Below are 26,988 nucleotides of genomic sequence, written 5' to 3' on the forward strand. Positions count from 1 at the left end.
GGGGAAATTTGGCTAGGAAGCTGGGGTAACACCCCTACTCTTTTTGAGAAATGCGCTGGGATTTTGAATGAGTCAGGACCTCAGTTTTACGCCTTATCCGAAGGACAGCGCCTGTTTACAGTATAGTGTCCCCGTCACTATACTGGGGCATTAGGACCCACATGGACCGCAGGGTGAGCGCCCCCTGCTGGCCCCACTAACACCTCTTCCTGCAGCAGCCTTAGTTTTTCCCAGGAGGTCTCCCCTCCAGGTACTGACCAGGCTCACACCTGCTGAGCTCCAGTGGGCTGCCAGTTGTGAGTTGCAGAGTGATATGGCTGCTGGCATTTGCCTGGGTTTGCTGTGGTGCTGATTCAGGATTTGACTTTGCAAACCTGTGCTGTACACGAGCTTCGGCCCAGCGATCCGGGGGCTGAGTTCTGGCCCAGCTATCGGGGGGCTGAGTTCTGGCCTGTGTGCTGCAGTGCCCTGCAGACAAATGCTCTTCTGCTCCCCCAGGAACCTCTGTGGAGTCCAGAGCACTCGGGGGGGCTGCTTGCCCATCACTGAATGGAGTAAATACGTGAAAAAAACAGCTTTTCCACAGATTGAAAACAGTTCTCCGAATTCAGCATAATATTAGTAATAGTGGTACATGAGAAATTTTGTCATGCTCTGTTACTTCTGAGCTGTGTGTGGAAACCTTTTTGCTAGCAGGCGGGGAGGTTCAGGCACTTCTTCCTCTGGCTTCTATACATTAACTGATCCCTCACAGCCCCCGGGAATGTGGATGATGTCATCCCGAGGCACATTTTCCTCTTCTTGGCAGGGGGTCAGAGCGATATGGGAAAAACACAAATGATGGACGTGACAGACGTCTTGGCCGGGACAGGGTGTATAACGTCATACTCCTCCCCGTAAACTTGTCATCACTCTGCTGCCGTCTTGCCTTGTGGTTTCAGGGAACATCGACAGTGTTGCCTGTGTGTGCAGGTATGCGGGTGGATTTGCAGGTACGCGAGTTCACGTCCTCTTGAGCAATCTGAGAACTTCTGTTCCGTTTTTTCTGTGATTTATTTCCTGTTGGATGCGCTGTCTCTCCCTGCGACATCAGAAATGAGATCATTGGTTTCAGTCGTGAGTCACCGCGGCCGGTATCTGCAGTCAGAGGGCTATTGCTCACACCGGCGCAGACAGAGATACCCAGTGCCCTGCTGGCCATGCACTGCTGTGACTTAATGTGCATCACAGACACTCCAGTGAGAAAGCAGTGAATGCTGAATTACTGCAGGAAGAGCTGTTTGTTATATTGAAGCAGTTCAGGTGGGGAGCTGTGTCAGTATGCTGCATAGGCTGCAAAGGAACAAGTAAAGGTTTACTCCACGCTGAAAAGCGAAGAAAAGAAACACAATGTTTCGGCTGTGGAGCCTTCTTCAGGTGTCTCACCTTCATGCCTGAAGGTTTGAAACGTTGTGTTTCGTTTCCTCTCCTTTTTAGCAGGGAACAAACCTTTACTTGTTCCTTATTTGTTGTGTTGCTTCATGAAGCAACACGAATGATCTTCTCTTCCCGGCAAACCATCTCTACCTGTTCCACTGTCCTGTGTGCGGAAAGCCACTTTCAGATCTTGCCCTGGTGCTGAGTGAAGTGGGATTAACCACTGCAATGAGGGTTGTGTACAGTATTAATAATGACATGCCTGGGCCAGCGATCTGTGTGCGAGGGAGATGGAAACATGGGTCTGTGGGAACATGCTCCTCCAGCTCTCCTGGGGCCACAGTGCACACTTTTCACAATACAGCTGCCTGACCAGACCAAGGAACCTTCAGGGCGAATTGCGTCTGTTCTGGATTTTGTTTGCTTTTCAGTGGGAAAGGGCTGATGGTGCTTCTCTTGCAGGCAGTCGTCAGTGACGTGCCTCAGACTGCCCGGCAGCAAGGTTGGAGTGGGACAGTGATGGGGGGGAGACAGAGCCCCGTGTGGACACACCGGCTCCTGCTCGGCTCTCCGAGGGGAGCCAGAGTGAGCCGGGTAGGGCCGAGCGGGACACAGCGCTCCTGGGATAGCGGGCTGAGTTGGGGAAACATGCGCAGAAGCCACAGCACTTCCCAGCAGCCTGGCACTGAACCATCTGAGGGATTTACAGGCAGACAGCAGCTCCTTCTCCCTTCACACTTCCCCTTCAGATGCGGAGGAAGAGCAGCTTCCGCAGTAACGCACTGCTCCGGTTACCCAGCGGGCCAGGCTCTTGCACAAGTTGGCGCCCCCTCCCACAAGGGCCGAACCCCACATCTGCCTGCTCAAGCCCAGGCAGCACGAGCAGGCGGACCGGTGTGAAACACGGACTCGTGTCCTCCAGTCTGTGCACTGGGAGCCTCTCTCCCTACTCCTCCTGCCTTGTAGTTTCTTTCTTTCTTTTTCCTATCGAAATAAACTTGATTTCACAAAACAGATTTCACAAGAGGTCCACGTTCTCGCAAACTATCATCCAATTAAAACTTTCTAAAAAGAGGCGATTGTCCGTTATCGATCAGTGTAAGTGGATGATGGGGCCTGGGTTTGCGCATTGAAAATGAGTCCCTCCAGGCCCCACCACTTGGGTTAGTCCATGCCATTTCCCTGTCCCGGCTCTGAAACCGCGGAGCTCAGGGAGCAGGGATTTCTGCTTCAGTCCCTGTACTGTCACGCTGTCACACAATCAACCGCCGGATAAATGCGGATAAACGCCGGCGCATTCCCACGACCCCTGTCAATCGGACACCAGTCCGATCCCATTCCCAAAAAACGACAACGCCCAAGCTTATCGTCCTATCCCGTCTCTCGCTTCCCACTGCACCTGCTGTTTAAACCTCCTCAACCTTCACTTCACCTCTTGGTATGAAACAGTCGACTGTTTCCCTGAGCTCTTCAACTGAGAAACCTTTTTCTTCCAGCCTCCTGGATAACGACCCTGCCTGCCAACCCAACTCTGACTTCGCCTCGCCCTACTGGACTCGTTCGCTACCCGACCTGCATAGCGATCTCCACACCGCTTGTTGATCCGCAAGTATCCTCTCCTCCAGCTCCTTCGCTCCCTGCTTTGTGTTGTGCCGGATAATAGTGTTCCTCGCGTTCCACAGTCCTTGTTTTCTTAGGGACACCAGTAGTGGTTCTACCACGGCAATCCAGGCCTCTTCCAGGCATGAACACGCACCCCCAGTGCTGCACGAAAGCCTCAGAATTGAACTCTCAGTCCCTCTGTACGGGGTTTGACAAAGACCACAGATGTATGGCTTTTGTTTTTAGTTCAGCTGCTTGCTGTCCACCCCCAGCTGAACAAAACTCTTTCCTGAGCTGCTTTCCCTGCTCATTTTTTCTGTGCATTTCAAAGCAGCGTGAAGCAAAAACGCCAACCTGATAAAGCACACGTGAAAAGCAAGCGTACATTGTCATCCTCTGCCTTGTATCTTCAAGGGTTTCTTCTCCACCGTGCTAGTGGTGACCCCCACGTCTCAGACAGCACACCCCCTCCCAGGCGGTGGGCGCTGACCGATTGTCACTGTGACCGCTGTCCCTGTCCGAGAGGTTGGGTCTGATAGCTTACAGTCGCATGAAGAGGCCAGAGCACACAGGCACTGGGCTCATAGGATACTAAGCCCTGATGATTTACAATGGGAAGCCTTGCGTATGAATAAAGGGCCAAGCACAGCACAGAGCAGACACGAGCACAGCTCTCTCTGGTAACCCACCCTTGGAGAGGCCTCAGGGCCTGAGGTATTTGTGGCCTTCAAGTCATTACAAAGGCCAGAGTTCAGGCTCAGCGTAATGCAGTATCCTGTGTGCTGTTTCCACAGTGACTGGCTGGGATGTCTACACCTGCTGCAGAAACACGTACGGAACCAACTTCCATGGGATGTTTTGAGCTGCATGTGTCGTTTTCAAAGTTGTTCTGCTGCTTCCTGCTTCTGGCTCCAATTAATCCCATTGCCTGTGAAGTGCGAATGACCTCATCAACAGGCTGTTTTGGGTCCTTGGGGTTCCCATGGCAACCGTGATCTCATAACTATGCAGGCTTGTTTGTGGAAAAACCACAAAGCAGCAGAACAGCTACAGATACTCCATAAATATGTGTAATAAAATCAGTGGATAAGGAGGATGAAAGAACAGATTGGGTTTGTGATGGAGAGAGCCCAAACGTTCCCTGAAGTTCTTTCTGCCAAGAAAGATCTGATAGCAATGGATGAAGGAGCTGTAAATATCTGTTTTCTGCACTCTGTGCAGGAGCTCCAATCTGCTGTGCACATTACTGTTGCATGTACTGGTCTTTTGCTACTGTGGCTCTGTGGGTGAACTGGCTTTCACCTGTCAGACTGGAGTCTGTGATCTCCAGCAGGTGGGGTGACCGACCAGAGGACTGGACTGTCGCGCTCAGGAGCAGAATGAGGTCTCTACGTAGCAATTTGAATTCCAAATGTATTCTGGCGTCTCTAGGTGCATTCCCTCGAGATTGTGGAATTCGGAAACATGTTGCAACTCTTCCTGAGAAGTGCTGATGAAGCCACAGTGGGATCCACACAGTGGGGTGAAGCTCAGAGCAGGGGACACAAGAGAAAATTAAGAGGAAACCGTATATTGAGACCGAGAAGAGGCGAGGTCTGGGGAATCGATCCCATTAGCATCCAGTGTACTGAGTCACTGCCTTGACTCTGAAATCAGACAGTGCTGGTTGCAAAACAGAGCTGAATCCAGCTCTGTTGACCCAGTGACCCTCGTCTCCCAGTGTCCTGGCGAGAGTGTGCAGACGCTCCGTATCCGTCCTGAGTCAGCCTGATTCTGCTCTGCTCTGATTCTTGCTTCTGGTGTCTTAACGGAGCACTGAGAAAAGCCAGGAAGCCACGTGCTTGCCGATTTGCTTGGGAGGGAAAACAGGGAAATGGGAAACAGGGATCTGCTCCCTAAGCAAGGGAACCGGACAGCAGGAGAGGTGTGGGGGGTCACTGCAGGTCTGCAGGGCAGGAGGATCGTGGCCAGTGACAGGCTGCAGCTGTGGTTTCTGTGAACGTCACACTACAGGACTCGACACGACTTCCAGTCGGAGAGCACGTCACATTTAACGACTGCAGTCGCTGAATCTCGCTGCCTCTTCTGTCCTAGAGGGTGTCAAGCGACAAGACTAGGATTCGCAGGGGGTGACTAATCACACGATTCCCTCACGACTTTTCATCACGGTTCCAAATCTCGTCTTGCGCCGCGAACGGGCCGCCTCATTTTGGCAGCCAATCAACGTGGGGCCCAAGAGGAGCAGCCCACAAAAGTAAACAAACGACAAACGCGAAACGACGAACACGAAACATCGAACAGACTTCGGTTTGACGAGCCTCTCCTCCATGCGCACCGTCCAAAACACTCGCTTTCCTTCTTTCCTTGCGGCCGAAATTGTCTGTACTGTACTTCCGGCTGCGCGCTCACTGGCTGTGACTGTCGCAGACACAGGAGCCCAGCCCTGCGACTTGCGAGCTGCTTCGAGACAATCAAACCAATCACACTACACCACTGACTGTAATGGGTGCGCGCTGCGACTCTACAACTCGCTGTGATTTTCCTACGATTCTGTAAATGAAGACTGAAAATCCTAGGAAAAGTCGTGTGGTGTCACTATCGCACTGGCATTAGACTCCAGGAGACAGAGATGCAGACAGCTGAGACTGTAGCTGCACATCTTAACAATAATGCTTCTTTATTAGCCCTATACAATTTCTTGCATTAGGAATTCGTCTTTTCACATACCCCAGCTTTTCTCCATCGAGACACAGACAGGGAGAGAAGCTTGGGGTCAGAGTGCAGGGTCTGCCATTGTACGGCGCCCCTGGAGCAGCTGGGGTTAAGGGCCTTGCTCAGGGGCCCAACGGAGTAGGATTCCTCTGCCGGCTGCGGGATTTGAACCGGCAACCTTTCAGTCACAGGCGCAGATCCTGAGCCACCGTCTAAAAGTTATTTTACCTGATCTAACCCTGTTGCTCTGTGTCCTGTCCAGCTGCAGATGTCTGTTGTTGTACGTGCTTTGGCAAAACCAGCTTTCTTGGCTGACCCACAAAGCCTTGAAATTCAAAGTGAAATTGCCTGAGAGAGGGATTTGCGTGTGTGAGTAACTGTGCACACATTGTGCTAACAACCCAAAGAAAGAGATGAGTATGTTTTGAAAACACATTCGTATCGCTCCTATCTTCTGGACGGTCAGTGGCAATACGTCTGTGGCTTATGAATGTGCTGCTCCGACGAAGCCCTGGAGTTCAGATGTGTGTGACAGAAAGTTGCAGCCGGCACCACACTGTCAGAAACCCAGACAGCCTCATTCAACACTGCGCAGACCTCCTGCAGCTGATCTGAAACGCAAATGTGTTATCACGTGTCACTATCGCACTGGCCGGAACAGCCCTGCTGTTTCCCATCTTCAGGAAGAAAAGCAGGAATTTCCAACTGATTGCCAGCCTAATCTCTCTTCATCCCGACAAGATTACTGTACACTCAACAGGTGCTGTCAGCCGGAGGAATGACCTCATTCTGAGCTTGCTACATTGTCTGTGGTCCTTCTTTCCCAGAATTCACACTTGCCTTCGATCTGTTAAGCAATCAGGCCCATGATGTCATCTGGGGCCGGCTATCGTTCAGGGGCCTGGGCTCCGAGTGTCGCAGCAGATCGGGCTGTGAGTCATTCTCTCCCAGCATTCCCAGGTAACCGAGTCTCAGTAAGTGTGATGCAGCTCCTGAACTGTCCATCAGATAGTGCCAATTGAGAACCATTTCTGACAAATTCCTGCAGTCCCTTTGGGTATTTACTGTCAGACAGGAGGGCAGTGCACAGAGATTGATCATGGAACAATTCAGGAAATTGAAACAGTGGAATCTTTTGTTTGTACCATGTTTATTGCACACCTTTATTTCACCATGAGGTGTGACAAGCAGTGTGATTACTTCTCCCATGACCTCTCTGCGCGTTATCCAGTTTTACTGGGATCCACACTGAAAATGTTCAGGACACAAGAGGGGAGCAGCCCAGCTCCAACATGCTGAGTCCCTGAGTGACCGTTCCACTCATTTGACCCACTCGGGCTCGCCTGAGACCACTGGAAGATAATCAAAGATAATAATAATTGCTTCCACTTATATAGCGCTTTTCTGGACACTCCACTCAAAACACTTTACAGGTAATGGGGATCCCCTCCACCACCACCAGTGTGCAGCCCCACCTGGATGATACTCCAGTACTCTCCCCACACACCAGCTCTAGGTGGGGAGGAGAGCAGAGTGATGAAACCAGTTCATGATTGGCCATGATTGGTAAAGGTCAGGGGGAAATTTGGCCAGGACACCAGGGTAACACCCCTACTCTTTTTGAGAAACGCCCTGGGATTTTTAATGACCACTGAGAGTCTGAAGGATGGCACTTTTTTACAGTATACTAGGGCATTAGGACACACACAGACCACAGGGTGAGCGCCCCACTAACGCCTCTTCCAGCAGCAACCTTAGCTTTCCCAGGAGTCTCCCATCCAGGTGCTGACCAGGCTCACACCTGCTGAGCTTCAGTGGGCTGCCAGCTGTGAGCTGCAGGGTGATACGGCTGCTGGCAAAGATAGAGGTGCCTGTTCAGCAACGCTCCGTCACTGTGTGCTTGCTCAAGAGCTCGTTCAGAATCCAGGTGTCCTACCGTGAAAGCGATCACGTGTCCATAACAGAAAACCCATCCTGTACCACAGCAGTGGCGTCATGCAGGAGGCGGTGCTGTACCCCTGCTGCACCAGTGCAAATCTCCAGCCAGTCCCCGACAGCGGGGGGCAGCGGCGAGGGTCCTGTGTGTTCCTTGGAGTCCTGTCTGGTATTGTCCTCCCTCTGCTGGCCCACTCCCGCGTCTCCTGATAAGGAATGTTTGGTTTGGCAGGATCTCGTTACACCGGGAAGCAGAGAAGTCTGACAGCGGCCCTGCACAGCCCCCCACCCCCACCCCCTTCTCTCGCAGCAACATGCCTCTGCATTGTCCACCCCCCCCCCGTTCCAGATCTCCCCCAGCTGCTCTCCCCCGTCTCCCCCCTGAGTCGCAGAGCGAGAGGAGGCTGGGACAGGATTCCACCGCCCGCCCCTCCGCTCCGCCAACAACACCCCCTCCTCCACCCCCCCGCCACGCCGCGGGGAGAGAGAGGGGCTGGCTCCCCTCCCGCGCTGTACAAGCGCACTGTGTGAGAGAGGCAGCCGGCCAGCCAGGTAGTGTCTGGTGGAGGCTGGGAGGATCGCAGAGCCTCAGAGAGAGAGAGGGAGAGAGAGAGAGATTGAGGAGGACGGGACGCTGGAAGGCGAGGAGGAGAGAAAAGAAACCCACAACATAAACAGAGGGACAGATTCCAGCAGCTGACAGGGCTGTGGTGCCCCCCCCCTCCTCCTCCAGGCCTGGGGAGTAACAGATTAACCTGGACGGGTGACTCGTGCTTTAAACCCGGCTGCCAGCGGAGCAGCCGTCACAGAGCAGCGGAGCGCGGCGCGCAGAGCACAGGCTGTCAGCCAGACGCAGAGCAGGTCCGTGTGCGCCCGGGGTTCGAGGACTGCCCTGCTGCCAACCTCCAGGCACCGGACAGGCGGCCTGTCTCAGGCCAACTTTTTATAGCCTTTTCTCAGAAGTTTTTTTCCAGCCAGAATCATTGCACCACATACTTTTTTTTTTTCCCCCTAGGATTTTTCAGAAGAGCAGATGAGCAGATTTTAGTCACTGCTGTATTTTTTCAACAGAGCCCGGACGCCGCCAGTTCGCTACAGAGCTGAGGACACACTGGTTCAGCATTAAATGAAGGAGTCTCGGAGGCTTCAGAGGGACTTTTCCTAGACGACCCAGCGGTGTTATCTCCCCGTCCCCAGGCTCTTCGGCCAGCAGTGGGCTCTGGGCTCTGGACAAGCACTGGACTCTCAGCAGTGTCCGGCAGCCAGAGGGAGGCTGTGTTCCTGCCTGCCGGTGGGAGGCGCTGAGCTCCAGGAGAGCATGGACGGCAGCGAGCTGGCCGGGCTGGACGGCGCCGAGGCGCAGGCCGTGTGCGAGGCGCTGGGCCGCTACGAGACCACCCTGCAGGACGCGGTGCGGGAGATCCACGTGGACATCAGCGTGTTCAAGCAGGGCGTGGAGCGGCGGGTGGAGGAGGCGCTGGGCCTGGTCAGCCCGCTCGGCCGGGCGGTGGCCGAGCTGCAGCGCGAGAACCGCCAGCTCCGCGGCCAGCTGGAGGCGCTCACGCGGCAGGTCGAGCTGCTGACGGGCACCGTCCAGCCCCGCGGGGCCGCCGCCGCCGCCGCCCCCGCCTCGCCCGGCCCGGGGCGGTTCTCCAGCCGCGCCACCCTGGCCGTGTCCAGCAAGAGCAGCGTGAGTAAATCAGGGCTCTGGGTTCGGGGGTCAAGGGTCAGGCGGGGATACAATCCACAGAGGCGATCCTCTGCAGTTGTGATTAGGGATTTTTTTGCCGTCAGTTTGATTGGTTTTATGTCATTGTGATGTCATTTATCAAACCGCTCTATACCATACGGTGTCGCGGGAAGCCGGCGCCTACCCAGCAAGCAACAGGCACAAGGCAGGGTACACCCTGGATGGGACGCCAGTCCATCGCAGGGTGAGTGCAAGCCAATCATACATGGGGACAGTTTGGAGGCCACGGTAAAGGCCAAGAGGGGAAATTTGAGCCGGACACTGGGATAACTCCCTACTTTTATCGGAAAAATGCCCGGGGATCTGTAATGACCACTGAGAGTCAGGACCTCAGTTTAACATCTCATCCGAAAGACGGTTGATTGTTTCTATTTCACCCAAAATCCTCCTTTTTCATTTCGCGAGACTTTTCTCAGAGAGAGGAGCAGGAACGCTAAACTCTAGTTTTTGCAGAAGCGCCTCTGATTATGCAAAACCAGTGGGACAAACAAACATCCTCGCGTCATCGGACTAGTGTGGGTTTTGCATGAGCCAGCAGCAGCCCTGATCTCTTGTGTGGCCCCGCTGGGGCCCTGCCCCGTTGCAGGGCAGTGCGCGGTGGGCTCTGGGGGCAACAGTGGACTCCTCCCCCTCTGTGTTGCTCGGCTGGCTGGTCCTCCTGCAGTTTTTACAAGCACAGTGAGCTTTCACACATCCCCAGACTTGTATGTGCTTATGGAAGGGTGCTTCACTGTGCTCTGTGCTTCCTTGCAATTTACTATGGTAAAACTCTGCTTAGCTTAGTTACCAGTGGACCAGAATAAATGTCCTTTTTCCCTCTGTCTGGTCTCCCCCCTAGGAACTGGGTGCGCAGGGCTGTGTGCGGTTCTTCCTCACTCAGAATGAAGTGATCTGTGTGCAGTAACAGCCAGCCAGGGAATCATTAATAGTCGAGGAGGAGTTTGTGTGACACTCGGACAGCTGCTTTCTGTTACTGTAGGAAAATAGGAGGAAAGGGTGCCGCAAGGCTGAGGAGGAGAATTACCTTCAGAATGTGCTGGGAGTCTCAAAGACCTCGAGCGAAAAGTCTCCAAGGCCTTCGGTGTTTTTTGGATCTAGATCAGTTCTGTCCTGCTCATCATTGTGCCACATGCTGTACCACAGGCTCAGGAAAGTTACTGCGGTTCACTAGACTAGACTTCCTGCCAGCACTGTGGGTTTAGCCTGAAATGAGGCAGTGGGTGGGATTTGAACCCAGGGCACCCATACCAACAGGCTAACTTGTGCCTGCTATTATTAAAATACCACAGTAAAAGAGCAGAGTTCAGGAAAATCAAGGTAAGAGTTAAATTTTCTGGGGCATTGTTCTCCAAAGCCTGTGGGAACACAGGGGTGGTTGACTGTTGACTGTGCTATTTCAGTGCAGAAAGACATCGGATTTCTGATATCAGAGGCTTCTGCTCCAATCAGTCCCCTCACACCCCCTTCAGAAACAGGATGAGGCAGCTGTGAGACTGGTGTGAGAGAGAGAGACTTTATTATCTGCGGGGGGCAGCTGTGTTTCAGCAGCAGTGTTGGTGTCCAGACGGACAGAAGAAAAAAACCCCGACAGGAACACTAATATACAGACATATTTGCACAGAAGGTCAGGTGTTAAATAGTGATGTGGCTACAGGTATGAATGAGAACTTAAATCTGACGGTTTCGGAGCTGGGGAGTGGGTATGTGCGTTCTGAGGGGAGTAACTGGAAATGATTGAACAGGGGGTGTGAAGGATCGTCACAGATGGATTGCGCCGCGTCTTCGTGAGCACAACAATGAGGAGAAGTCGCTGGTTCTGACTTCCACCTCCCTGCTATCTATCACTGATCCGTGAACAAAGAGCCATTGTGCATAGCTGCTGGCTCGTGAAACTCCCTCGGGCAAAACGCTGTGAAGCCTGTCTGAAGCAAAGCTTGCAGGTGCTTTACAAAGCAGAGAGAAGCAGGGCAAATATAGGGCTATGAAATATAGGGAAAGTGCCCGTTGCCCTTTGCCACCCCTGGCATTGCCTGTGGCTCATAGACACGCACAGGGTCTATCTGTCTGTTCGCAGAGCTGCCCTAGAGTCCAGGAGGTGTGGAGCACCGTTAGACTGAGGATGGATTGTAGCAGTCTCTGATGCTGGCACTGATAATAATGATAATGTTGCTTTATTGGCCCTATACAATTTCTTGCAATAGGAATTCATCATTTCACAGACCCCAGCTTGCTCTCCATGAGACACACAGACAGGGAGAGAAGCTGGGGGTCAGAGCGCAGGGTCAGACATTGTACAGCACCCCTGGAGCAGCTGGGGTGAAGGGCCTTGCTCAGGGGCCCAGCGGAGTAGGATTCCTCTGCCGGCTGCGGGATTTGAGCCGGCAACCTTCCAGTCACGGACACAGATCCTGAGCCACAGAGCCACCGCTCCCGCCCACTGGGAACATGGGTTTACAGTGGAGATTCTGAATGCAGGCCACTCTGTGGGCACTCATGTGCCGAGACATTTCAAAACTAAGCTTGACTCTGCAGCAGGATCGCCGGTGTGTAGGACAGCAGGAAGCTTCTTGCTGGTGTCTCTCAGTCAAGCTCTTCTCTCGTGCTCTGTTCTCACCCAGTCTGGGCAGTGCAGGCTGGCTGTACAGACCCCTGCAGGTCTCTGTAAAAGCCTCAGCTGACAAGTGTGCCTGGCACCCCCCTGTCCCCTGTCAGACGACAAGCCCGCTTCTGGAACGGGGGCGGGCAGCAGGGCATGTGTCTTGTGATTCGTCTTGAAGGCTCTGTTCTGCTCCGTACACCAGTGCCCGTCAGTGTTGTCTCATCTCAAGCCCCTAGGTCTTAAAAATATCGAACAGGAGAGTTACTCCAGGTGGATGCTGCACATTGGTGGTGGTGGAGGGGAGTCCCCATTACCTGTAAAGCGCTTTGAGTGGAGTGTCCAGAAAAGCGCTATATAAGTGTAAGCAATTATTATTATTATTATTATTATTATTATTATTATTGGAGTCCAGTACACTGCAAAGGAGCGCAAGAGTCATTATCCCCTCTTTAACCGTGCAGATCTGTTAAACCGCGTGCAGTTTTGACAGTTGCGTTACGTACAGAGCTGAGGAATTTCCCTGGTCCGGTGTCGAGGGCTATATTTGGTTTTGTTTTTCAGTTTGTCAAATTAAAATGGAAAAACAGCTCAGCGGGGCTTTTGGCAGCTGCGTTTTATTATCAGATAGTCGTTATTTCTGAAATCTGCTCTCCTGCCAGATGGCTTTCAGTGTGCACTCTGCTCAAGTGCTGGAGTTCGCGCATAACGCACAGGACAGCGACAGAGAACAGTCCAGCAGGAATCGTCTTCAACGTCTTCAGCTCCTGGTGACTTTGGTGGCCTCACGGATCACCTCCAGCAGGTTTCTGAACTGGACGCTGGTCACTGGCCGGGCGCTCTGTGGTCACTGCAGTGCCGTCTGGCCTGGATTCCTGGATTCCTGGGAGCTGAGCTGGTGGGCTCAGAGCCCCCTGCCAGCTATGGCCCCAGCCCTGGTTAATGAGTACCAGACAATGCAATAACGTGCGCGTTGCCATGGTATTGGGTTAATAAAGTCCTCTTTGGGAGTGACTTCATCCCTCTTTCTATCCATTGTTCTCCTGCGCTGCTACAGAAAAGGGGTCACAGGGAGGTCGTGGGGGGGGGGGGGGGTTCGGGAAAGAGCTTTGCTCAGTTCAGCTCGTTTAGAACTGGAGCCATCTTTCAGCAGACTCTGAGGCTCTCGGCCTTAGATCTGTTAGCTGTGGATCTAGGAGACAGAGCCCCGTATAATCCCCGCCACCACCACCACTGCAATGATTTATTCATTTAAAACAAATTCCAGGAGAGATTCAGCCAAAGGTTAGAGCCATGCAAATGTCACCTGCAGCTGGCTCCTTTCAGCTGTTCCCCCTGGCCAGCTGGTGTGCCCTTTCGCAGTGCTGCATGCCTGTTTACAAAGCAGAGCGCAGAGCAAGGGCCCACTCCCCAGGGCTGGAAGACACGGCATGCTTCCTGCACGTTTGGCTGGGAAACGTAATTAGAGATCTTGAGCCGAAATTAAAAGGCGGGAGCAAGTGATGAGCTCCGACAGCAGACGCCGAAAAAGCCCCAGCGGATAAGACCGTATCTCTGCAGATTCAGGTCTTACAGTTATCCGATCTCACGACTGCCATTTTGAAAGCCAGGGTTTGCTCAGTGCGGTCCGGCTGCAGGGTTGTGTAGGGGGGGGCTGGCTGGGCAGGTGCTGTCGTTTTCGGGCTGTGGAGACCTCACTCTTCTGGGCGTCAGGGAGATTGCTTTCTTTGGTCAGCTGTGCCCAACGGGAGAGAGCCAGCAGGCAGCAGTGAGGGGCCTGTTGGTGCTCCTCTGCACCTCGAGCCCAGCCGGAGGGGCTGCTGGGGCGAGGGGCAGAGACCGGGGCGTCTGTGCGGAGACGCGTGTGCGCTGTAGGGGGGAGCCCCAGTGCTGGATGATCCGTCCAGGAACACCGGCTCCACCAGGCGTCTCCCCACTAATTACCCGAAGCCTGTGATTTAAATGCCGTGCAGCAGGAAGATCAGAGCTGTCTGCTGTTTGCTTTGCTCCCCCAGCGGAAAACATTTCAAAGGCGCCTCTTCCAGCGGAGCCTCTCAGCTGTTAAATTGAAGGCCTCCGGGACCCTTTGAAGACTCTTCTCCCCATCCCTGAGCAGGTGGTTCCTCTTTATTCTCCTTGCAGGGTAAAGTTACAGGCTGGAGAGACCCTGCAGAGGGTGGGGTGGGGGACTTTTCACCCCAAGTCTGTCCTGGTCCAGCTCCCTGTGGAGCCTGGAACCCCTCCTGCGAGGTGGTGCACTGGCTGCATGTGTGATCACTGGAATCGGCCTCCATTGCTTTGTGCCCAGCGCCGCCCTGGCAGTGCCATCGCGGCCAGCAGGGGGCGCTGGCAGACAGGAAGTGCTGCAGGGGTCAGCGGGAATTCGGGTGTGACGAGAGCACTGCTCATCTGATGGTAGGAACCATGGCGACTCTTCCAGGGTGCAGCCGTGAGCTCCTGGCAGACTCTTGTAGAATTCCCAGCGTGATTTCGGCCCCCCCAGCAGGACAGTGCAAGTGTGCAGACCACCGAGCACGCACTGCACTCCCTGCATGTAGGGTGTGGGTGGGAACCTGGGTGTTTTCAGGCACACACAATAAATGCCATATCATATCTGTAGATAATAAACAAATACTATACCCTGGGTGTTTTCAGGCACATACAATAAACGCAATATCGTATCTGTAGAAACAAATACTATAGTGTGCAAGAGCAGTCTCTGAGATCCCAAGGCACTAAAAACAGGAAATACAAGGAATACGCTGGTGATAAAGCTTGACATCTTCCGACTCCTTCTGTGAGGCCTCTCGGTGTTTGTGGGAGTGTGCTCTCGAACCACAGCCTTCCTGGGGCTCATCTGTGAGAATCAAGCAACAGCAGAGTCGCCGTGGCTCTGTGCCCGAGAGCCAGTGGAGATTAGAGAGCCTGGAAAATATGAATCCTGCCTTCGGTCAGAGTTATTTATATTCAAGCGGCAGGAAAGCTGCATGTGGCCGGCCAGGCACCCTGTCCGAGTACTTCTGTCCATCCCGATCCCATTCCCTTGGTGTCCCGGAATCCTGCAGGTCAGTAGGACCTGTTTCTTTTTCAGATGAGAAAATAAAGCCCTCGCTCCCTCATTAGGTCACATTTGTGCCCACAAACATATTTTCACACAACCTTGTGGCTGTTGCCTCGAGAGGTTTGACCAATAAGAAGTCTTTCTGTCCATTTTTCCACTTGGCACTGCGCTTGGCATTCAGGAGCCCTGCCACTTTGAAATCTAAGATAAGATGAGTTTTACTTTGTGTCTATTTAAAGGTTCCACATGGGAGATAAACTGCTAATAAAACACAGCCAGCTGCTAATTATCCTGAGAAAGTGCCTTCCAAGATGTTTTAAAGCTATGTACTGTGCTTGATGAGTGAGGTTTAAATGCCCCGATGAAGGACAACAGTTCTGAAAGACTGTTGCCCTGTGATTAAGAGGGGATTATTATTGCAATGCTCTTTTTGCAGGGCTATTTTTTCCAGATGTCAGCAGAGCCAAGCTCCAGTGAGTTCAGTGCTGTCAGGTCAGATTCTCACTGTGAGCTGGGGTCTGGCAGCACAGACCCAGGATTTGCACCTTCCATGGCTTCATGTAACTAACTTCACTATCCTGGCTGTCTGCTCCTGGGTTGCACTAGGCCTCAGATCAGGCTCTGTACTCTCCTGACTTCCTTACAGTTTGGAGCATTTGAGGAAGCTCCCATTCTAGAGATTGCAGAAGTATCTGTATCAGATCACTGCAGAAAAACAGAACTAAGCCCTTCTCTTTTAAAGAGGATTTAAATCAGTTTGTAAACTAATCTTTTTGAAGACATGTGAAGCAATCATGTGCACAGGCAAGATGATCTGTTGCCTGCCTCCTTCCAGCATTTCTGCAGAATATCTGAGGGCAAACTCTGAAGATCCGCCCTCCTGCACTCCTAAAAACTGGTGGATTTCTGAACATGTTTCCAGCGCTGAGAGTGAGCTGCCTCTGTCCGTCTCCCGGGCACCCCTGAGGCTCCCTGCTGGACTGAACAGCACTGGGAGAAACACAGGTGTGATGCTGTCAGTCCCTGGGGGTCTGGTGATCTCTCTCAGGCTGAAGCCATGGTTGCAGAGTCTTAGCACGGTCAACTCTGGATGTGAAGCAGGCCTGGTTGCGCTGTGTTTTTGCAGAGCAAGGACAGAATTTCTTGTTTCTTGTCCCCTGTTGCTAATCTGAAGACACCGTCTGGAGCCTGAAGTTACTTTATTCTTTTCAAGCCTGGAGCAAAGGAGAGCATGTTGGGTTTGATGGGAGTTTTTCTGACAGAGGGACAGAGGCTGTGACCGAGACAGGTATTGATTTACCCTCCTGATAAAAAAGAAAAGATTCTGTTGGAAAATATCTGGGAACATTCAGCTTAGGGGCAGCTGAAAGCTGCCTTTGTTCTGCACACAGGGCAGTGCAATGAAGAGAGCCAAGTCCTTCAAACAGCGTTTATCGCCCAGCTTTTATTGCAATCAAAGCACAGACATTGTACTACACACAAAAAAGTTGTAACTAATAATAATAAACAAAGTACAATGAAAAGACAATCTTGGAAAAATTAGTTTTCCAGAAGTCTGCAGACATGGTGTTTCAACATCTTGCTATGAGAGTCTGCATGAATGCGTCACAAAACGTTTCTAAGACAAAAAGCCAAATGCTTTTTCTCCAGCTCTGCGCAGAGTGCGGTAGCCTCTTCTCGACTTGTCACTCATGTGTGCTGTCAAGCGATTGCATGTACAGAGGAGAAGCAGAAGGAGACAGCTGGGCCTTGGCAGGACCTGTCGAGCCTTTTATCGTGTAATCAATCTGGTCTCGCAGCCCGAGAGCCAGCTGTTTCGTACACATCTCCCCCCACATTCCTCAGCCAGTGATGTCACCTGGCTCCAGTCCCCCGCGGGCCAAGAGCTGATTATACAGCGGGATCAGGGATACATCTGCCTTTCACACGTGTGTGTGCTGTATAAACACAGCCACAAAAAAAGCCCTCTTTCCAGCCCTCCCTCTCGCCTCCAGTGGAGTTCTGATCAGATCTGTAGAATCGGAGGCCACCACAGAGTTGTTTCTTTGCATTCTTGAGCTGAGTGCTGCTCTGTCCTTGTCCTGGCCCTCCGGCTTGTTTTGAGCATTGTGGGGCATCATTCACAGTGGATTTGTGGGAAGCATGGCACCATTTTCAGCACTGGAACAGATGACTCCCAAGGGAAGCCAGCCAGAGGGGCCGTACTGACATATCAGATCATAAACAGAACCAAAACAAACCTGTTCCGCATATTAAACCGTTCGCAGGCTGCCAGCCAAACTCCCGGCACTTTCTGTCTGCCACACGCTTCCTGCGTCCTGCAGAATCCCCCCATCACAGGCAGGGGTGAGTGATTTTCAAATGGCAGGAGAGCCAAAATTCTCATCTAACCCCACCTTTAATCATGCTGTCGAAGAGGAACAGGTGCTGTGAGGTTGCCACGGAGACAGAGCCCATTAACAATAACAACCCACCTCTGGAGGGAAGGGATACTCTCACCACTGAGAGTCGCAGAGGTGTTTTCAAGAAATGGCACCGGGGAGCCAGACCTGTGCACAGCGCAGAGCATGGAGCAGCAGTCCTCACTGTGGCAGGGAGGGGATTTTATTACGGCGAAGGTGGTTTTGCGTCTCATAGTCACCAACAGGAGGAAGGACGGGGGACAGAGGCCATGTTCACGTGATCCGAGAAGCTTTCTCTCAGTGAGAAAGGAAACAGCCCAGTGGACCTCAGCTCGCAGCTCCGTAGACCAGCGCCTAGACTGGACCCTAGTGGACTGGTGTCAGCGTTCTGAGCCCCTTTGCAAACCAGCACCTAGACTGGACACTAGTGGACTGGTGTCAGTGTACTGAGCCGTTCTGCAGGCCAGCGCCTAGGCTGGACACTAGTGGACTCTGCAGAGCTGGGAGTCCAACACTGGGTTCTAGGCATCAGCAGAAACACAACAGGAAGTTGAAGCCCTCTGTGCTTCAGTGTGTCATCAGGAAGGGGCAGATCAAGACAGGCAGCACACAAACGGCCTCACAGAATGTCGTGTTTTTCTCTCGAACATGCATCCTTAATATATATATGAGTTATTTACTAACGTGTAATTCATAATTAAATTACTGTTACCCTGTGTCATTAATTCTGTGGTCCTATAGGGTCTTCGGCTGCAGCAGAGTTCACTCTATCTCTCCTCGGGTATGGCTGAACAGGGCGTGAAACTGACCTGCCATCTCACCCCTTTCTGTTTTGCTGCAGAGCATCGACCGAGAGGAGCTCATTGATGTGGACGCAGCTGCAGCCATTGGCAGCAACGTGGTGGAGAATGGGCACCAGTCTGGCCCAGGTAACAACACAGGACCGTGACCTTGAGCTTGATTGCCGTATGTAACCGGTACATGTACTGGTACAATGGAATTCTTACTTAGAGAAAGTCTCCCGATTGTTAAAAAAAGTGTAAAAACACAAAGTGTTGACAGTGCATCAAGACAATATACAAGCAAACAGGTATACAGTCTGAATGTTAACAATGCAGATGTAAACAGTGACAGCAGATGTGCAATAAATAAGAAAACATGAGGCTGATGGTGTAGGTGTGGTCCGAGGGGCATGGCCAAATGTGTTCGCCAATCGCACGACTTGTGGATAGAAGGTATTGAAGAATTCAGTGTCCGTGTGCTCTTGTATCTCTTGCCTGAGGGCAGTGGGGTGAAGAGCTCATGCCCGGGGTGGTGACTGTCCTCTGTGATGGCCAGAATTCTACCACGGCAGCGGTCCTCATAGAGCTGTTTAATCTTGGTGAGACCACGGCCGATGATCTTCTGGGCCACATTCACCATTCTCTGCAGTGCCTTTCTCTCTCGAGAAGAGGTGTTGCCGTACCACACGGTGATCCCCTTGGTGAGGACGCTCTCGATGGTGCAGTGGTAGAAGTTCACCAACACAAGTACTGGCATCCCCCATCGCTTGAGTAGCCTCAGGAAATGTTGAGCCTTCTTCACATGGAGAAAATCCTGTGCCCGGTCCTGGCGTTTAGTGTGCATCTAGCTGTGAAGTTAATCTTTGGCTCTCATTCTCTTCTCTCCCAACAGACAGCCCCTCTGTGCCGCAGGAAGTGAAGTCACCCCCTGAGCCCGCCCCTAGCTACGCAGCGCAAGAGCACACTGCCCCTGTGGCCTTGCGCATGCCACACCTCCCTATCACCGCGACAACCAAAACAGCAGATTCCTCTGTTGCCACAGTGACCAAAACTTTAGAGTCACCCACCACCCCGGTCAGAGAGAGAGCTCCGCCTCCTGCTGGCCCACAGCCTGAACCTGTCAGCCAATCGGCATCCAGCAGCAGCCAGTCCGTACCTGTGGCTGAATCTGCTCAGCAGTCAGGTGAGTGGGGTGAACGATCAGCCCATTCTTCACCTGTGCCTCGCAAAAAGCTTCACGTCTTGCCCAAGCCTGTGTTTTTAATGATCCAATTGTTGGATCAGGTTGGTTAAAGTAAAACCTAATGTTCCTGCTGGTTCTGTTTCAGTGGTAGAAACACACCCCTCACCTAGCCCTCACCTCTCTCTCCCTGTGCTGTCTCTCGCCAGGCGTCTCCTGTCCAGTGAAGACGTGGAGCCCCAGCCCACTGAGGACAATGGGCTCCCCACGTGCCTCAGGTACCCCTCTCCCCAGAGCCCCTGCTGTCTGACACTGCCACCGTCCAGCTGCTGTCCACTCTACTACTGTCCAACCTGTCCACACTGCCACCGTCCAGCCACTGTCCACGCTGCCACTGTCCACTCTACAATTTTCCACTGCCACTGTCCACACTGTCCACTCTACCATTGTCCACACTGTCCACTCTACCTCTGCCCATGGTGTCCACCCTTACCACACTGCCACTGTCCTCAACATCCACTGTACCACTGTCCACCCTGTCCAGACTGCCACTGTACACCCACACTGCTGCTGTCCACACTGCCACCGTCCAGCCGCTATCCAGGCTGCTGCTGTCCACATTGTCCACACTGCCACCGTCCACCCTGTGCACACTTTCCACACTGCCATTGTCCTCACCCTCCACACTGCCACTGCCCACGTTGTCCACAATGCCACTGTTCATACTGCCCCTGTCCACCCACTGTCCACACCGTCCAGCCTTCAATACAGCCATCATCACCACAACTCAAAACACTGTCCAGACTTCCCTGCTTCCTGCAGCCCACAGCCCTGTGTCCCAGGGAGGAGAGCTTGGTCTCGGGGTGATTTCCGAACGACGCAGAGCAGCAGCTGTGCCTGCTCTCCTCTGTGGTCCTCGGTGAAGCAGAGCCCAGACTTTAAGTGTGCTCCTACATCCATTCGCGATTAGCCTCAGTGTTGCGGCGCTGTTCGTCTCAGCGATACCGCCTGCTGGCTTCCTCTCACACTGTCTTCCCCTCTTCAGACAAACCCGTCCCCCTGACAGCCAAGCAATCGCCAGCGGTCAGCAACGCTCCCAGCTCTGACAGGTGAGACCCCCAGTGCACCCCGGATCAGTAATGAGTGACATATCACTTCTAGTGCTGCTCGCTGTTGGTCCTTCCAGCATTGTTCAGATAGGCATGACATTCTCCGTGGAAATCAAAGGATTTTGAAAACACACTGGAGTGCTTTGTGTGGGATTAGTTCTATCGATTGGGAAATGTCTTTAATATCTAGACATTCTGTTCTACACCCGAGTCTAAACATGTGGAAATGCTCTCTTGCCGGAGTCAGACTCACCTGAGCCTTAAAGTATTTCCCCGAAGTAACAAGAGAGCCCATGGTCTGGAGATGTGTCCGACAGACAGCGTTATAGAAAAAGATCACGGTGTCTGTTTGGCAGGAGTGTGGATGGCTTCCCAGAATCCTCCCCGCTGCCCAGGGTGGGGGACCGGCGCCGGGAGCTGGTGAGGTCACAGACGCTGCCGCGCACGATGGGCGCTCAGACTTGCCGCGCTCCGTTTGAGAGGCTGGACTCCGACCCCAGCAGGTATCCCGCTGTGTCCGAAACACACTAAGCACAAGGCATCCCTGTCTCCTCTCCGCTCATTCTGCGGCTTGAAGTGTGTGGCTGCAGTGCTGTGTGGTGTTCAGTGTGTGTGACTGTAGAGCTGTGTGGTGTTCAGTATGTGTGACTGTAGAGCTGTGTGCTGTTCAGTGTGTGTGACTGCAGTGCTGTGTGGTGTTCAGTGTGTGTGACTGTAGAGCTGTGTGGTGTTCAGTATGTGTGACTGTAGAGCTGTGTGGTGTTCAGTGTGTGTGACTGTAGTGCTGTGTGGTGTTCAGTGTGTGTGACTGTAGAGCTGTGTGGTGTTCAGTGTGTGTGACTGTAGAGCTGTGTGGTGTTCAGTATGTGTGACTGTAGAGCTGTGTGGTGTTCAGTGTGTGTGACTGTAGTGCTGTGTGGTGTTCAGTGTGTGTGACTGTAGAGCTGTGTGGTGTTCAGTGTGTGTGACTGTAGAGCTGTGTGCTGTTCAGTGTGTGTGACTGTAGAGCTGTGTGGTGTTCAGTGTGTGTTGCTGCAGTGCTGTGTGGTGTTCAGTGTGTGTGACTGTAGAACTGTGTGGTGTTCTGTGTGTGCTGCTGCAGTGCTGTGTGGTGTTCAGTGTGTGAGTTACTGTAGTACATTACTATAGTCGATGTGCACTATATTCACCAGTGTCTCTACTTTCAGACCCAAAGTTGGGGACTCAAAGCCAAAGCTGAAACGCTCGCAGAGTTTCGGGGTCTCTAGCGCCAGCAGTATCAAACAGATCCTGCTGGAGTGGTGTCGCTCCAAAACCATTGGCTACCAGGTGAGTGAGGGTCAGTTCCACTGCATGGCCTTGTGATCAGTGTGGTGTTTTCTTGTTCTTGAAAGTGAGTAGCTCCTTGTGTCACACTGTAAAAGCGCACAAGTCCTTCGCTTTCAGTTCCCACCCCAGGGAATCTTTCTGGCACGTAGAAGGTGCAAAGTCCTTTTTCTTATGCGTGCTCTCCTCTCCCACCCAGAACATCGATATCCAGAACTTCTCGTCCAGCTGGAGTGACGGCATGGCCTTCTGTGCGCTGGTGCACTCCTTCTTCCCCGAGGAGTTCGACTACAACGCCCTGAGCCCTGCCAACCGCAAGCAGAACTTCGAGCTGGCCTTCAGCAAGGCGGAGTGAGTGTGCAGCCCAGGCTCCGCAAGAGAGCTCTCAGTGACACAGAGCCACTGAGGGACGACTGCCGTCTCAGAAATCTTTTCCAATCGCTCCGTACCTCGGCAATACCCAGATGGGTCCTTCGGTTGATAAAGTTTCACACCAAGCTCTGAAATCCAAACACGCCTGGACAGCAGCCTGTAGCCTGACCCCGTGAGGTTGCAGGAGCTCAGCTGGCTGGGCCTGGACAGAGCTGGGATGGGAGACCACTTAGGAAATCTGGGCTGCTGCTGTGGTGGTGTTGGTCGACCAGTAGGGGGCGTACTACAACTGTTTAGGACCCTCCGCCGACGGTATAATCCGGGTGAGACTGGAGAAGAGCTACAGGGAAAACAGTGAGAGGAACTGATGGGAGGACAGACAGGGGGCGGTGCCAACGGTGATCCAGGTGCGAGGGGGAGCGCAGGCGAACCAGTCCAGTAGGAGTCCGAAAGGGAAAAACAGGGCGCAGGTCAAAGTCCAGGTAGCTGGGAGATCAATCCAAGACAGACAGTTAAAAACAGGAACCGGGTCGGAACCGAAACAGGGAAGTCCGAGTTCTGAGCCCCGGACCTAGACTGTCAGGAGGCCGTGGTCTCTCCTGGACCCGCTGGTGCTGAGCCCAGAGCTTAGGAGGCACAAAACTTATATAGTGATGGGTTAAACAGGAGACGGGTGCACGTAATCATGAAACTCATAATAAAAGGGTTTTTTTTTAAATAAGTTTTTATTGGGTGGGGTGGTATCTCTGTGGCTAAGGATCTGTGCCTGTGGCTGGAAGGTTGCTGGTTCAAATCTTGAGGCCGGCAGAGGAATCCTACTCTGTTGGGCCCCTGAGCAAGGCCCTTCATCCCAGCTGCTCCAGGGGTGCCATATAAATGGCTGACCCTGCGCTCTGACCCCCAGCTTCTCTCTCCCCGTCTGTGTGTTTCATGGAGAGCAAGCTGGGGTATGTGAAAAGATGAATTCCTAATGCAAAGAATTTGTATAGGGTTAATAAAGTGATGTTATGTTTTATAAACACCAAAAATACAAAAAAAGGAGAAAGAATATTGAAATAGATACAGAAATAGACACTTCACAGCCAGAGGAATTCACAGTGGTAAAAACTAAAAATGATACTTTTTACAGATTTCCATTTAAGGTCTTGCCTTTTGATTCTTTAAATGTCTAATAGAATTTAAATAAAAAAGGAATTCGACTTTAAAAGCATGAAACTAATAATAAAAGGTCAGAGAGCACCCTCTAGAGAAGGGATGACAACCGTGACAGATGTCTTCCCTGCCTCTGGAGACCCCATCTGGAGACCCCACCTGGTCATCACATCACTGCCCAGCACGGCCAGCCAGCTGAGGTCATGAGCAAACTATGCAGCAGGACTCCTCAATTAACAGGGGACCCACAGGCGCTGGAGAAAACAGCACACGTTTACAGAAATGCGTGTAGGCTCTTTACAATAATGTGTCTTTCTTCCAAGACTCAACATCGTCATCTGTCATTGCAGATCATCCCAGGGTGATGCAATACTTTTGGTTCGCTGATCCTCTTTTATTTTGGAAGAAATTCTTTCCAGATCTGGCCTTTAGAATGTGTAACCACCCATCCAGGGTATCAGTCAGTTGGTGGCTATTATATACAGTAGTTAATGGGGTGGTCAAACAGTGAGCCGGTCAGTGTGTCAGCGAGTCAGCCATGTGTCAGCGAGTTGGTCAGTGTGTCAGTCAGAATGTTGGTTGTGTGTCACTGAGTCAGTCAGTGTGTTGGTGGGCAGGTCAGTGTGTCAGCATGTCAGTGAGTTGGTCAGTGTAGCAGTCTGTCAGTTAGAATATCAGTTATGCGTCAGTGAGTCAGTCATGTTTCAGTCAGTCAGTGTGTCAGCGTGTCAGTCAGAATGTTGGTTGTGTGTCACTGAGTCAGTCAGTGTGTCAGTCAGAATGTTGGTTGTGTGTCACTCAGTCTGTGTGTCAGTCAGAATGTTGGTTGTGTGTCACTGAGTCAGTCAGTGTGTCAGTCAGAATGTTGGTTGTGTGTCACTGAGTCAGTCAGTGTGTCAGTCAGAATGTTGGTTGTGTGTCACTCAGTCAGTCAGTGTGTCAGTCAGAATGTTGGTTGTGTGTCACTGAGTCAGTCAGTCAGTGTGTTAGCTGGTCACTGTGTCAGTCAGTCTCTCCTGACTCCGCTGTCCCGTGTCTCTGCAGAGAGAGAGCCGCCTGTGACCGGCTGATCGAGGTGGAGGACATGCTGGTGATGGGCCGCAAGCCAGACCCCATGTGTGTGTTCACCTACGTGCAGTCGCTCTATAACCACCTGCGCAGGTTCGAGTGAGGCCCAGGACACCCTGCTGCCCCCCAAAACCACACACTCTGTCTGCACCACTGCCAGCGCTGGGGCGACAACTCCATCCTCACACAGCAAACAACCCCCCCCCCCCCCCAAACTGGACAACCTGCCCAGTGACACCCCTCACTCGTCCTGGCCACCCTCCCGCACTCCCTGGGAACTGTGAGTACCGGCTGCCGCAGACACGGACACTCGGTCAGAGTGACCAGCCTCCTCATCACTCTCTGCGCGTATCCAGCTCTGGGACAGAAGAGCCCGACTCGGCCCCACCAGCAGAGGGCGCTGACGCTCCCTCCAGCCAAGGACAGGAGCCCAGACGGAGCAGAGATCCAACTCGCAGGCGCCCCTCTGTGACTGTTCAGGGGGTCACTACTCCATTTCAAAGGCTTGTTTTGTTTGCTTGCTCTTTTTTCCTGTAACTGTACACTTTGTGTGTTCTAGAGAGTTTTGTGGCACTTGATTGATGGGGGCAGATCGTTTGGCCTTCAGCACTCGGTCCGCAGTGACAGGAGGGTTTTAAACAGGATGGAAAGACGGAGCAGGAGACACCTCGGTCGGGGAACGGTGCCAAACAGGCTGGAGCTCAGCCCGGTAGCCAGCGAGGGCATGGAAGATGGCCAGAGACGCTCCTGTGAAGAAGGAGGCTTCCTGACGTCGCTGTGACGGTGCTATGAAGCTCTACACTTAGTTCTGATGTGATGCAAACTAAAGATTTCTATAAACACAAGTCCACAGTGGAACCCGCTAGGACTGCACAATGTTGATATTGCAATAAAGGTTTTTTTTTGCATGAGCTACACAGGACACCCTTCTCTTCAGTTTTATCAGAAGTATCCAAGCATCTACACCGCAGGTTAGGGATGGGCCTTCACTGATGTTTTCCTCCTCATATTACAGCATAGAATCCGCTCAGCGGTGCCTGACTGGTGCCTTTTTTTTGCAGAATGTGGACCCATTTCTAGACCGATATTTCACAAGGCCCTCAGCTGACTCTCGAACCAAGGTCCTTGGAGATTGATCCCTTATCGCCAATTGGCCAATTGAATTGCCAGTGACAGTTTCTCCCTGTTCTTCCATTTGTAGGTGTTCTCTCCTGAAAGCAGTGGCTACAGATGAGGCCTCTGAGCGAGAAGAATGGAGATTCCTTGCTTTATATGGCCAGCAGCTATATTACTCTGCCACTCACAGCTGGCAGCCCACTGGAGCTCAGCAGGTGTGAGCCTGGTCAGTACCTGGAGGGGAGACCTCCTGGGAAAAACTAAGGTTGCTGCTGGAAGAGGTGTTAGTGGGGCCAGCAGGGGGCGCTCACCCTGCGGTCCATGTGGGTTCGAATGCCCCAGTATAGTGATACTTTAGGGGATACTTTACTGTAAACAGGCCGTCCTTCGGATGAGACGTAAAACCGAGGTCCTGACTCTCTGTGGTCATTAAAAATCCCAGGGTGTTTCTCGAAAAGAGTAGGGGTGTAACCCCGGTGTCCTGGCCAAATTTTCCATTGGCCCTTACCAATCATGGCCTCCTAATAATCCCCATCTCTGAACTGGCTTCATCACTCTGCTCTCCTCCCCACTGAGAGCTGGTGTGTGGTGAGCGTTCTGGTGCATCATCCAGGTGGGGCTGCACACTGGTGGGGGTGGAGGGTAAAAGCGCTTTGAGTGGAGTGTCCAGAAAAGCGCTAAATAAGTGTAAGCAATTATTATAATTATTATTATTATAGAAGGAGGAAAAATCACAGTTAAATGAACAGATGTTTAAAAGGTTTTGATATCTTTTTGGCAAGGAAAGGTACGCTGGCTTTAATCAGAGGTGGAGTTAATAAGGGGAGAGGGCAGGCTTGAAGGTCTCCTCGTTGGAAAGGGGAGTCTCTTGCTCAGAGGCAGGAGGGGTTAACTGCCTCACTGTCACTGAGCCTCGGGGCCATTTCCAGGACAAGTGGGCTATGTAACTCTGGACCTGAATGTCCGCACATCTGTTAAAAAATATGCTGTGAATGCAGAAAAAATACGTTTAATTCTGTAACACTAAATAATCACAAACACAGAACACAATGGGATTGGAGGTATTTTATTTTTTAATGACTAAACAAACATGGCATATTTCTGTAGCAAACGGCTCAGGGTATTTGAATACTCTGTGCAATACTTTCATAGACTTCAATCAGGACTGCATACAAATATGTCTAGTGTTGGGGGTCTATCCAACCAGCCAACCAGTCCAACAAGTACAAGCAAAATACGATCTGAAATGGCACTGACCCTGCACCCTATTGCTCAGAGCCCTTGAAATTAATGAACGCAGACTCATTTCAGTGAGACTGACTTTCCTGTGAACACACACAGAGGTTGGCTGCTGTCCCTGTGCTGATTAATGGTTGATCTCAAGTGCACACTGATGTCATTGGAGTGCCACCTACTGGACAAGCCTGTGT

The 26,988-nt window shown here is 52.3% G+C and overlaps 1 protein-coding gene across 1 annotated transcript; it reads left to right on the plus strand.

The window, feature by feature from the left end:
• The first annotated feature begins 8,128 nt into the window (after window positions 1–8,128).
• Window positions 8,129–25,357, plus strand: smtnl (smoothelin, like). The gene is made up of 9 exons (XM_069184410.1): window positions 8,129–9,355; window positions 18,316–18,403; window positions 19,149–19,439; window positions 19,646–19,714; window positions 20,482–20,545; window positions 20,902–21,048; window positions 21,733–21,853; window positions 22,050–22,201; window positions 24,419–25,357. Exons 1-9 carry the CDS (start codon window positions 8,984–8,986, stop codon window positions 24,543–24,545), a joined length of 1,431 nt encoding a protein of 476 aa, XP_069040511.1. The 5' UTR covers window positions 8,129–8,983; the 3' UTR covers window positions 24,546–25,357.
• The last annotated feature ends 1,631 nt before the right edge of the window (window positions 25,358–26,988 follow it).

This window comes from Lepisosteus oculatus, chromosome 26, assembly GCF_040954835.1.
Source record: "Lepisosteus oculatus isolate fLepOcu1 chromosome 26, fLepOcu1.hap2, whole genome shotgun sequence".
Classification (NCBI taxonomy): Eukaryota; Metazoa; Chordata; class Actinopteri; order Semionotiformes; family Lepisosteidae; genus Lepisosteus; species Lepisosteus oculatus.